This window comes from Tupaia chinensis, unplaced genomic scaffold (assembly GCF_000334495.1).
Source record: "Tupaia chinensis unplaced genomic scaffold, TupChi_1.0 Scaffold000074_1, whole genome shotgun sequence".
Taxonomy (NCBI): domain Eukaryota; kingdom Metazoa; phylum Chordata; class Mammalia; order Scandentia; family Tupaiidae; genus Tupaia; species Tupaia belangeri.
In genome coordinates, this window is record NW_006159534.1 from 6,602,933 (window position 1) to 6,616,748 (window position 13,816).

The 13,816-nt window shown below is 39.6% G+C and overlaps 1 protein-coding gene across 3 annotated transcripts in view; it reads right to left on the minus strand.

The window, feature by feature from the left end:
• Positions 1-13,816, minus strand: part of DNM3 (dynamin 3) — a 662,543-nt gene that overhangs the window by 418,305 nt on the left and 230,422 nt on the right. For all 3 annotated transcript variants that reach the window (XM_006142350.3, XM_027768010.1, XM_006142351.3), the window contains exons 7-10: positions 13,068-13,210; positions 8,892-9,027; positions 6,481-6,548; positions 905-1,043 (exon numbers count right to left, since the gene is read on the minus strand). In XM_006142350.3, coding sequence (XP_006142412.1) covers positions 905-1,043; positions 6,481-6,548; positions 8,892-9,027; positions 13,068-13,210 — 486 coding nt within the window. The remainder of the gene's footprint in view (positions 1-904; positions 1,044-6,480; positions 6,549-8,891; positions 9,028-13,067; positions 13,211-13,816) is intronic.

Below are 13,816 nucleotides of genomic sequence, written 5' to 3' on the forward strand. Positions count from 1 at the left end.
AAAAAAAAAAGAGAAGAGGATAGAGAAAGATAGCAAGTGAACAATAGAGGGGATGTTAGTGAGAAACAGATATGGTTTATTATCTGTTGAAGATGACGTGTATAGTATTCTCAACTGGACTGGTCTGGGAAGTATTTCATGATGGGTGAAGTCTTTTAACAAGCAAAATGAGAAATAATGATTGACTGTTTTAAAAAATTATAATAATAATAATTATTGGGAAATGCATGGAAAAGACTTTGAATGATAAAGCGGGGAGATCGATGCCTCTGTATTGACTGACATGCATGGCATTCCCTTTTGAAAAAGCAATGGAAGTCAATGTAAAGTTATATGTAATCCAATGTAATATAAAGAAGATTATGATGATAATAAAAAAAAAAACTAGAGGGATTAAGTATGATGCCCACGATCTAATAGTAAAAAAAAAAAAAAAGAGAGAGAGAGAGGATTCTAATCTAGGTAATTGGATCTCAGAGGCTGGGCTCTTCACTACATTACACCAACCCGACTCCTTCTCGCAACATCCAGCTTAAGTGGAATTCGTTAATTACATAGAAGAATTTTCTTATTGACATACATATTATCAATGATTCCCTTTTCCTAACAATTGTCCTCATCCATATGCCATAAGAAACTATAGTTTAGAGCATTTATCTAATTGTCTTAAAGCAATGTTTACCTGTTACTCAACTAATAACCATTCCTGGTCTGACTAACCCTATTTGGAATAAAGTGACAGAGGCCAATACATCTCCCCTTCATGAAAGCAATTCTCTCAGGACTTCCCACGGTCCTGTCCTCAAACACACACACACATCTACAACAAAAGGGAAAGCGCATCATGCGGAAAGCTGGTACACGATCTAGGTACTGTTTGGGAAGTAAAATCATTCACACTTACTTTTTTGGTACACTTTTTGACGGTGTTGATTAATTCTTGTATTACCAGATCCACACTTTTCAAGGACGGCCCTTTCAGCTTTACAATCTGTTTTTTGACTATTGCTTCAAATGCCATATCTGGAGTAAACAATCCTGTCCTGAATGTAAGAGAGAAATCAGCACATTAGATGTTTTAAATGGAGTAATAATCCAATAACCTTCTGAAAAAAATGTTTAAACTGACATGTTGAAATTAAGTAGATAACAGATTAATTTTCAAAGGTAGGTAGTGATTTGTTCCATCTACAATACCATAATAATATGATCTTTCTTACTGCTAACTCATAATAAGTTCCAATCAAGGGGACATTATTAGCATTACCTAAAATCAGTGCCCAAAATGTTCTCCTGGCATCCAATGTGACCTTTAGCCAGTATTTAACAGTAACTTGTCTCATCCCATTTTTACAGCAATAAAACAGGAATGCTGCAGTAGAAATGGTGTAGATTTAAATTCGATTTCTAAGTATTTTAATAGCAATCCTCTCTTGCCCTTTGTGGATCTCATTTTTTGAGTGAATCTCATTTTTTGCACACTGAACGGCAGCATTTCTTCTACACAATCTACTCTTTGCAGGAGAGCGATATGAAGGTGAGAGGTTGGTTCCTCCCAACCTGCTGTTCTAGGGGGCTGGAGGAAGAAGACAGTAAGAGGAGCCGTAAGTTCACTTTAATATTTCAAGATGCTTAAATTAAATTATAAATTTATAAAAAATCATAAATGATTATCATAATAACAGCAGTCTTTCTTTCAGCTGGAATTCATTCAAATTGGTGTCATAACAATATTTTTCTCATGTTAAGTGGGTGTTCTAAGAAGCAGATGTGTGTGTATATCTGTGTGTGTGTGTGTGTGTGTGTGTGTGTGTGTGTGTGTATTTCATATAAAGTGAAAAAGATTACTCAAACTTTAAAAAAGTCAATAGCAGAAGGACCCTTGAACTCGATCATCAGCCATAACTAAAAACTATTTATTGTTGGCTTCAGGCTTTGGCACTGACCTTCCCCATTCCTGGACTCTCTCTCCCACCCCTTCTTACCTCTCTTTCTTTGGTTAGCTCCTCTATCTTCTACACCCAAGTCTATGGTACCTGTTCTAGTAAATGTCTTTAACATTTTCTTTACAGCAGCTTTGTTCAACATCCCTTATCATGTACTTAGCACTCTGTGCTCCTGTCTCTTTCTAATTATAGTAATCACACTTTATTACCATGGTAATTTCTCCACATTCAAGACAGGAGAAAATCCAAATGGTTTAATACAGTATCAGAAATTTGCCACTGGCTGGCCCTAATCTTCTTTTGTAGTCATTTTCTTCCTCTCATGTACCCAATGCTTTAGTGAATCTGCCTTTATTTGCACTAATGCTTTATGTCTTTGCCTTTGTCCATGATGTTCATTTCTCCCCCTCTACAACTGTAGCCTATTTGAATCCCACCTGTATTTCAAAGCCCAGATCAAAAGTACCCACTTCCTATAGCTCTAGTCCTGCCACTGAGGCACTCTTCCTTTAAACCCTCAGATTCTATTTTGAACGGCAGTGATGGGCACATGTTACAGACCTGTTACTACATTAGTAGGGAGGCCTGTTGTCCTATCTTGGTTTGCCCCACAAGGCCTGTCTCCCTCCCTTTCTAATGGCTGATATTCAGTGTCAGCAAAATAGAAGAAAAAAACTTCTCTTCCATCAGGTCTTCTATAAAAAATGATAGTTTCTATTGGGTCATCAGAAAAGTCATGATATATTTTTCTTTATTTTCCTATGCAAAAATGCTTCATGACTTTTTCAATGACCTAATATTATTCAAATAACTAATATAATCAAATATACAAAGATTTTCAAATTAATTATATTTAAGGGCCTAGATATATCTTATTCTCTCTCTCATTTTTTTTTTTTTGAGAGGTTTTTGCTATAGGGTGTGTGCACTTGCCAGACAGAGAGAGACAGAGAGACAGAAAGCAAGAAATCACCCCCCAGGGGGGATGGTCACGCTGCAATCCCTTCTCCTCCATTCTCCTCTCAGGACCTTGGGCACGCACACACAGGCGCCCGACGTGAGTTTTAAGCCACCGGGTCCGGGATGCAAACAGCCACTGACTACGTGGGAGTCCAGCGACATAGCCATTACGCTAACTGCTGGTCCCGATATATCTTATTCTCAAGGATGTTGTAAGAGAGAGAGAGAGAGAGATTGCACAGGTGACATGAGGAGACCTTTCCTGTGTTGCTACCTGCAGTTTGCTTTTGAGCCTTGGCCAGGCAGTCATGGGGCATATGTTTGGGTTCTGGATTCCTGTTATTGAGAGAAGCAGAATTTTTTAAAGGTGTATATGATAGTATAGTAAATGAGATTAGGAAAATACCAGATTGATCATATGCTCACCAATTTAAAACCATGAACCTATAAATCTTTAAATATGCAAGGAAAAAATTGACTATAGTATTTGAAAACTTTCTTATTCCACGATAATTTAGGGGATTACATTTTACAGCCAGAAAAAATCATAAACTATGAGTTTATGCCTTGATCTTAAACATGTCACTTGTTTCAGTCTATAGGTTTCCTAATTTGCACAAGGAAGTGCTGGATGGATTCAGCCAGGCCTATGGATGCAAAACAAACCAACAGTAAAAACAATGAACAATAAAAAACCTGTAGGATTCCAGATCTAGCAAGGTTAAGATATAATATTTTATTGGGTCATCAGAAAAGCCATGATATATTTTTCTTTATTTTCCTACGCACAAATGCTTCATGACTTTTTCAATGACCTAATATTATTCAAATAACTAATATAATCAAATATACAAAGATTTTCAAATTAATTATATTTAAGGGCCTAGATATATCTTATTCTCTCTCTCATTTTTTTTTTTTTGAGAGGTTTTTGCTATAGGGTGTGTGCACTTGCCAGACAGAGAGAGACAGAGAGACAGAAAGCAAGAAATCACCCCCCAGGGGGGATGGTCACGCTGCAATCCCTTCTCCTCCATTCTCCTCTCAGGACCTTGGGCACGCACACACAGGCGCCCGACGTGAGTTTTAAGCCACCGGGTCCGGGATGCAAACAGCCACTGACTACGTGGGAGTCCAGCGACATAGCCATTACGCTAACTGCTGGTCCCGATATATCTTATTCTCAAGGATGTTGTACATTTATCATCTTACCTTACGGCCAAATTAACCCCAGAATAATAACAAACCATCTCTTCTGTTGGTATGTATGTAAATCATAAATCTGAAAATCTGAATTACTGACATTTTGCAGACATCTTCAATAAAAATATATCTGGTAAAGAGTTTTACAAGCCTAGTAAAAGTACTGTATTCAGTTGAGTTAAAATAATTTATGAACCAAAAAATGTGATTCAGTTCCACTGCATTTATCAGATAAACATGTTCAAAACTAGGCCTGCTCAACTAAAGATCAACATGGTTTCTATACCAAATATATTCTGGATTTGATGGAAAAGAAATAGAATAGGGACTTATAAAACCTCTTGAGAGGGACCAACAGTTAGCGTAATGGCTATGTCGCTGGACTCCCTTGTAGTCGACCGCGGTTCACGTCCCGGACCCAGTGGCTTAAACTCACACTGGGCGCTGTGCGTGCATGCCCCAAGATCCCAAGAGGAGAATGGAGAAGAAGGGATTGCAGCATGGCCATCCCCCCTGGGCAGTGATTTCTCACTTTCTGTCTCTCTGTCTCTCTCTTTCTGGCGAGCACATGTGCCCTATAGCGAAAACCTCTCAAAAAAAAAAAAAAAAAAAAAACCTCTTGAGGATAAGAGAAAATACTGCATTTGGTTATTTTCCTCCTTTTCATTTTTTAATTTTTTTAGAAAGGAATCCTTGCTATAGGGATGTGCACTCGCCAGAGAGACAGAGAGAGACAGGGAGAAAGAAAGCGAGAAATCACACCCCAGAGGAGACCCCTTTCTTACATGAGATAATCTATGAACTAGGCAATCTAGTGTTGTTACCTGAGAAACAGAACACTTCGGTTTAGCACATACTCATTAAGGTATACTTAGTCTCCTGCACATGAACTCAAGATTTGTGTGTTTTATGCCCAGCATGCCCAGAAGTGCATCTGTGATCCTAGCCAACTGGAAGGCTAGGGAGGATCTTGACATGATAAGACCCTGGCAGGGATCTCTCTCTTTCTGCCTCTGGAAATACATAAGTAAACTTAGAAAAAATAAAGAAATGTGTCCTTCGAAATAACTTTTTCTTATCATAGTTTTTTAAAGATACCCTTATGGACTGAATGTTTGCACCTCCCCCCAAAATTCATATGTTGAAACACTACCCCTCAATGTGATTATATTTGGAGGAGGAGGTGCCTTTGAGAGGTGATTAGTGGGGCCCTCACAAATAGAATTAGTGTCCTTATTAAAGGAAGCCAGAGAACTAGTGAGCTGATTTTTGTTTTGTTTTTGTTTTGCTTCATTTTGTTTTTATATTACCATATGAGAATAAAACAATAAATCTGCAGTCTGCAAACTAGAAGAGGGCCCTCACCAGAATCCAACTATGCTGGCACCCTGATCTTCAAGTTTCAGCCTCCAGAACTGTGAGATGTAAGTGTCTGTTGTTTATAAGCCCCCCCCCCCCAGTGTATATGATATGAACAGACTAAAACAGGAAGTGACTTAAAATAATCTCACTTTAAACAGCGGAAATTCAGGTGTAAGCTACACTGTAGCCCACCTTCTGGGCTCACACCCCTCAGATCTCCCACCACATCCCTCAGGCCAGTCAGAACATGGGCCACTGTGGAAGCTATGCTTTCCCACCCATCCACCTTTGTGCACTCTGCTCCTTCCACCTGAAGACCCTTTCTTTGGTCTTCCAGCCTCAACAACCTCCGTACCACCCATACATCCTCTTGCGTCTTTTGCATCACCACCCACCTCATACTAGGAAGCTTCAAAAAGTTCTTAGGAAATGGAATTAAAAGTACCAGTTTATTTTGGTACAAAAACATTTTGAAATTTATATGTGTTTTTCTATTACCCATTTTCTGTAAAAATCTTTGAAGGTCCCTTGTACATATGCATGCACATACATAAGCCCACGTGCACACACACCACACCTTGGCCTGTTGAAATCGTTTTCTACTGGCAACGTTCAGCTCAAAAGTAACCACCTTTATGAATCTTTCTCAATCTTATTTTACTACTCCAGTCAAAATTAGTACTCTCTCCTCTGATTACTCATGAGCGCGACCACTTCCCTTGCTAAGCTATGAAGCTCTCTGCGCAGCAGGATCTTCATCTGTGACTCTCCTGTTGTGCAGAATACAGGCTGTACGCATGGACTGGGGTTTTTTAATGGGGAAAAAATTGAGTATGATGGCAATACAGAAAATCATCACTAAGCTCAAACTTGCACTTCCTATTTCGCAGTCCCACCTCTGTATTCTACTCTGTTCAGATGACAGAAAGGCTATTTCACTAGCCATTTATAAACATTAATTTTCCTTTGGTAGCTTGAGCGGAAGATAAGGAAAACATGAATCACTTGCCTGATCCCATGTATGTTTTTGATTGCATAGCTTATTTCTCTTCGCAATTCTTTCTCATTGAACTCCATCTGCAGATGCAAAACGAGCCATGGTTATGACACTTAATTCCTTTGAATAATAACGTTGTGGAATATTACAGAAGGAGAATAACTTGACTTAGTTATTAATAAATGGATACTCATGTCTCTCCTAACCTAAACCCAGATGGTCAAAACATCTGTGTATATAAAGTTCAAGGCAACATAGAACACTAGGGATTTCTGGGAGTTTTAGTGAAGCAGATTTTAACTCTGTTATGTATAAGGAGAGCTATGCATAAAGGATGCCTTCTGGACATAAATCTGGCCATTTATTTAAAATATATAATTCTTCATTCCTTTGCTGAACATAGTAAATCTGAGGACACTGGCGGATGCATAACTGAGGGTGTCGCCTGATGCGCAATAGCAGTACAGCTGTCCTGAGATTAATAATGACTGTCTTCTCTCTCTGGCCATATTAACCATCTGAGTTCAAGGTCTCTTTATAAGAGGAAATTAATAATATTTCACCAAACCAACACAGGATAGATTGTTGGATAAATATTTCCCAGAAGTCCTAGGGACCATAAATCTACTTGGAAGTAGGATCAAAGTGTCATAGGACTTAGACCTGAAAGAGATATTCAGACAACATGGGTTCAGTCCCTTACTTCTGAGACTGTCTGTGCATTCCTCTCACTCTTTATGCCCGAGAGTAACGCATTGCTTTAGGTCTCCATCCACACCCTGCAGCCTTATAGCTCAGAGGCTTTATCCTTCTTTTTTTCTGTCTGGAACACCTCCCAGCACACACACACATCTCATCCAGCTTAACTAGCTGCTCAGCTTTGCAAACAGCTCAGAAGCCTGGCTCCCTTATGTACTTGGGCTAAGATTCATGTCTGTGGGCTGTGTTTCCATAGCACCCCGGGCTGAAGTTTATCACTTGACTTAGCACATTTTAATGAAACTGTCTATTTACCCATCTGCCTCCCACATCGAAACATCAGTGCCCACCTCTTTGTAAAGGAGACAAGAAGCACAGAACCTAAAACTATTTAGTTGCCTTTTGGGCATTTCACACTTAGCATGTACAAAACTGAACTCTTGGTTCACACCTCCAAAACCACAGCGTTTCCTCAGTTCTCCACCTCTGATAGGTGATGCCACCATTCGCTCAGCTGTGAAAGCCAAAACCTTGGTGGTCATCTTGAATCTTCTCTTTCTTCCATCCTTCATATAAGTCCAAGCACTATTGCCCTTACCTCCCAAATCCCAGAGCCATTTATTTCTCCCCATCCTCTCATTGGAGCATTTATACTGGGAAGCTAAAGAAATTTAAGTTCAAGCTCTCTCCTTTGCACAAACCTCTTCCAAGTACCTTTGCCTAACTGAGTGTTAATAATTTTGTATTCTTCTTCTTCAAAGGGGTCCCAACTTGTAGACTCATCAGGCTTCACAGAATGTAGAGCTCCCCTGCTCTGGCCATACTCTTTTCTTTACCTTCCTCATTTTCTTGAGTCCACTCAGACCCTGTACAACCCAACAGGCATAATGGTTTTTATTTATTTATTTTTATCATCGAATGAGGTCATACGCTTGCTTTAACATTCCCATAACTTCCCATTGTTGACCATGAACACCTTACCTCTGCCCAGACCATCTTGGATAGAGAAGGAACTGCCTTCTGAGTACATTCCCTAGCCCGCCCTTCCTCTGCTGTGTACCAATTGTGACTGCTCCCTGCTGTAGGGCCCTACCCCAAAAGGCTGTTTCTGCCTTCAGTGACGGACTTTCCCCAGATCTTCACACAACTGACCTTTTCATGCCATTCTGGTCTCAGTGTAATAACCTCTAGTTAGAAAGAAGTTGCTGGAACATCATAGTAAAAGTGATTCAATCTCCTCTTTCTCACACTGCATCAGCATAATAATACTTATTTTGTCCATGAGTTAAATTTCTGTCTTTTACCACTAAATATGCAAGGACCTTCTCAGTCTTGATCATGAGCACCTAGAGCTTTGGCACACAGTAGGTATTCGGAAAGACTTTCAAATTAACTGAACAACAAATATACATTGTAGGAAACTCAATTAGTGTTTCCTGAAATAATCTGAAATATAATTATAATTAAGTAAAATCAGAACAACCATTTAAAAATAAATAAATAAAAAAGAAACAAGGAAAAAAGGAAAGAAACAAAGAAAAAAGAAAAAGAAAAAGAAAAAGAAAAAATTCTCTCCTAAATTTCATTACCTAAAGTGTGGATGTTTTGATTCCAAGGACTATCTTAGTCCCATACCATTCATGATTTTTTATTAAAGCATTTATAAAACACAATGCAGAAATTACATAAAACAAAAAGAAAAAATAGTAACACTCAGTACAAACCTTTACTATCTCAAAAGGAAAACGTTCATGGAAAATGCGGTTGATTTTAGCACCACCCGAGAGCTCCAGGGTGTCCACTTGGTCCCCAGACCCTTCAATTCTCTTCTCAAAGTCCACAGCAAATTGCTGAACCATTCTATAATTGCGAAGAAGGAATAAATTCAAGTTAAAGTTGTAAGGTTTTATATTCCTTATTTTATTTTACTACAGTTATTCTTTAGAATTTGTTTTCTGGTGTTCTTAGTGACACCTACTGGCAGAATTAACATTGCATGAGAAAGTACTCCACAAAATGAGATGATAGCAAGTATACATCGCTCAGATTTATTTTAGACATTTACTCAGAGTAAATGCGTGAGATATCTTTGTCTAAGTTCATTTTGTCCATGTGTCTGCAACCGTGAAATGGTATTTAAAGAGCATTTGAATTCAAAATTGACGCTAAGCAATAAAACTTCAGGTAGGATAGTCAAATGAACCTTGGCTCCTATGACATCGCACTTGCCCACTGAGCCCCTCAGGCTTTGTGAGCTACTCTTCCTCCCCAGTATCCTCCTCATCCTCTTATGTACTGTCCTACGTGACCTCAAGGGCATTACATCAAGGATTACCAAGAAACTCATTTCTGCAAACCTTCAGCTCCAGCTCTTAACTCTCCCATGAAGGACAGGCCCATACGCCCTGCTGTCTACTGGACATTTACTTCCTCATGGATACCTTGAATTCAGTATATCTAAACCTGAGCCCCTCAATTCCTTTCACTCCAAACCTGCTTATCCTACTTCCTGAATTTCCATCACAGTGGATGGTACTCTCACCTGAGGCAGAGAATCTGGAACTTCTACACTCCTCTTTCCTTGCCCCCAATACCGTCAACCTCTTGTCATATCCTCAGACAATGAGACTCTTCCTCTGCACCCCACTGGCACTGCCCTGTCCCAGCCTTGGCCATTCCTCCTGGGGTTTCTGAAGTCATGGCCAGCCTCCTTTTGGGTTTATCTTTGTAGAGGTCAGACCTCAAGGCCAGAACAATTCCGATTTGTAATTTCTACGCCTATGACTAGCTTTGGCTTTGTTTTTCAATGGCTCCCCATGATTTGATAATAAAACCAAAACTTAACCTATCACCCAAGGTTCTTAATGATCTGGCTCCAGCTGCCTCACCCTTATCCATACTTACCTTCCCAGCCAGCAGTAAGGAAGCCACCTGTAATTCCCCAAACACACCATGCCCCTACGCTTTTACACTTGCTTTTCTTTCTGTTCAGATACCATTCTCTTTGCCTCTTGCTACTTTGCCTGGCTAATTTTTATCTGTCCTGCAAGCCTCAGCTCAACCTCAGATAGGGTCACGATTTGTGAACCTATCTACCACCAGTCCTTATTGTTGCCCAGACCGAGGGCTCCTTCTCTACCTCTACAGCATATTTCTAGCACAGCTCACAGCAGAGGACATCGTCACTGTATGTGTGCCATCACTCATTTTCCTAAAGACAGGGACCATGCACTTTATGTATCTGTCCCCATGCACATAGTAAAGATAGTCTATAAATATTTGTTCAAAGATGGAATGAATTGCCCTAGAGTAGCTGATTAGAAACAAACAGAGGGGACCAGCAGTTAGCGTAATGGCTATGTCGCTAGATTCCCATGTAGTCGACCACAGTTCAAGTCCTGGACCTGGTGGCTTAAACTCATGCTGGGTGTGTGTGCGTGTGTGCACAAGATCCCAAGAAGAGAATGGAACAAGATCCCAAGAAGAGAATGGAACAAGATCCCAAGAAGAGAATGGAACAAGATCCCAAGAAGAGAATGGAGGCATGGAGATTGTGGCATGGCCATCCCCCCTGGAGGATGATTTCTCGCTTTCTGTCTCTCTGTCTCTCTCTGTCTTGCTGGCGAGCACCCACGTGCTATAGCAAAAAACAAACAAACAAACAAAAACCTTCCATTTGTGATTACTAGGTTTAAAAAACCTTCACTGTGACCTACTAAAACGGTTTTCAAATTCAAAATCTAATAGGAAAAAATATTTGAAACACCTAAATCTTGTATCTTTTTATTCCCTTTCACCAAAAGCATGGGTACTTAAAAACTACTGCAAATTATTTAGGCCAGAAGAGCCAGAATAGAATTGGTTTTAGCGATGTTCATGCATATGCTAATATTATTTTTAAAATACCTGAAATGGGATAACATGACATAAGCACTGACACTGGAAACTTTTAGAAAATGCACTCCAGAACTCTTTTCCCCAGTCTCTTACTCCAGTCACCAAGTTCACTTACAAATCCTAGAACAAGCTATACCAAAGTTCACACTGTCCGCTTGCCCACTTCCTTCCACCTGATGAGATCTCAAGCACCACATTCTCTGTTGGTTTACACCCTTCCTTGCAACTGCTTCCTCACCGGGGCCCTTAACGTTTTATACTAATCAGAAAGATGATCAGATTTAACACAATTCATTGCTTATATGACTGTTGTCCCTGCTCTACTATGACTTCTTCATGAGAACAAAAATCTTATTCATTACTGAATCCCTTGCAGATAACACAGAACCAGACACTGAACAGGGTACATGAAAAGATTAGAGGAAGAAAGAAGAAAGGCAAGAGGGATGGGAGGAAAAGAATAAAGAAATGTCTCAGAAAGAGGAATACGCTATGTACCATAAGAAAGGAGCTGAGTCAGCCTCCAAGCAAAGAACCCAGCTGTGACGAATTCTATAATCTGAGTAGGATGAAGTCACAGAGGCAAAATCCAGTCTTCAAGAACAGTTTCAGTTTCTCAGGATAATGAGCTAAGGCCTAAACAGAAATAGCTTTTCTTTCTCTGTAACTGTAGTGTTTTTACAAGAGCTTAACCAAACCCAAGAATAAAATGAAAGAATAAACAAAAAAGAGTGGCATACAAGAGAAGATTCTTTACTTGGTGATATTATTTTTTTAAAAGTGAGGGGATGTAAAATGATGCATTTAAGATGTTATTTAAATAAACTGAGCATTTATAAATTGCCCTATAATGGCCCCATAAATAAAGGCATTGCACTGTACATTTTAAATGCCAAATTAGGGGCACTTTGATTGCAAAACTGCAGAAAGATAAATGTAACATAAGATGAGCAAAAACATTTTTGGAGATAGATGTCAGGTGTCCTGAGGTTTCAGGTGGATGAGGGAGGGGTCTTTAGGTTTAGAGAGACCTGATACAGATGCAGCACAGGGAAAAGGGGCCAGCTGGGGCCAGAAGGAGCTCAGGGAATGAGTAAAGGCATAAGATGTTAGGGGCTGGCAGCTCTCTAATGACTCTGCAATCCTACCCCATGACCCCTCAGGGAAAAATATCTCATAGCCCAAGAATAAGATGGGAAGACCATGAAGGAGTGAAAAAAATGCTTGGTAGTTTTCACATTTGTATGTTTAAAGGGTTACATTAAGCTCATTATCAAAAAAGAAAAAGAGCTTTAACTGTAGTCTTATTATCCCTACTTTTTTATTGAATCCTTGGTTTTCATTCCTCTGAAAGATGCACACAGATAAGACCAATAAAATAGTTGAAAAGACAGTATCAGTGACATCAGTAGAAACAGTTATAAAACAGAGATGAGTGTTTCGCCTCTTCACTCACTTCTAAGGCTAAAGACCAATGAAACTAAGTTAGCATTATTTTACTCACTTACTAAATTTAGTTTAAAAAAACACAACTAAATTGGGTAATTGGTTAAATTTATAACAGAATAAGATCAACAAGTATTCTTCAAGAAAACAGACTCACTGGTCATAGTATACCATACAGAGAGCCTCATAGACTTGGCTGCTTCTATAAACCTAGAAAATGTGACAAATAGACTAAGGCAAAAGCAAACCGAGCAAAAGTAAACTGGTTAAAAATGTTGAACAAGAGACCAGCAGATGGCAAAATAGTTACGTCTCTGGACTCCCACATGGCCGACCATGGTTCAAGTTCCAGACCCAGTAGCCTGAAACTCACACCGGTCATATGTGCATGTGTGCCCCAAATCCTGAGAGGATAATGGAAGAAAAGAGATTGCACCATGGCCATCCCCCCGGGAGGTGATTTTTCACTTTCTGTCTCTCTAGCGAGTGCATGTGCCTTATAGCAAAAATCTCTCTTAAAAAATAATACTGAACAAAGGAATAGAAAGGTGACTCACTGCAGTAGTGCTTTGGTCTTCCTGGTAGGATCTTCTGGTTTGAAGTTTTTGTAGGCTTCTACTTCATGTTCTATGGAGAGCAACTGTCCCTGAAGTTTGTTCCTGAAGTTTGGCAGGGTATCTCGAATATGGTTGGTAAGTTGCTAAATAAAACAAAATAATACAAGCATTTAACAGATTGAAGACTAATTCATGAGACAGAAACTAGCCTCCACTGTTTTTTTCTAGTAATTCAAAACTCTAGCATTCATATCTATGTATTTGACAAATAGTGAGAAGCAGCTTCATCTCTCTCTCTCACTACCTTTCAAAGATGTTCAATACTGCTTCAATTTGAATCACTCGGACTCTCTCTTTATATTTGTGAAGATCCTATTAAAATTCAGCTAATGGGAAACAGCAGTTGGCATAATGGCTATGTCGCTGGACTCCCATGTAGTCGACCATGGTTCAAGTCCCAGACCGGGTGGCTTAAACTCATGCTGGGCCCATGTGAATGCATAACCAAGATCCCAAGAGGAGAATGGCATGGCCATCCGCCCTGGGGGGTGGTTTCTCACTTTCTGTCTCTATGTCTCTCTCTGTCTCTCTGACAAGCTCACACACCCTATAGCAGAAACCTCTCCAAAAAAAAAAAAAAAATGCAGCTAATGACACCAGTGAGGCTGCCCAGGAACACCTTAGCATGGGTTCATTTTTCAGATCATCTACTCTGTAGAAAAGAACCTTAAATTAGAATGTGGTAGAAA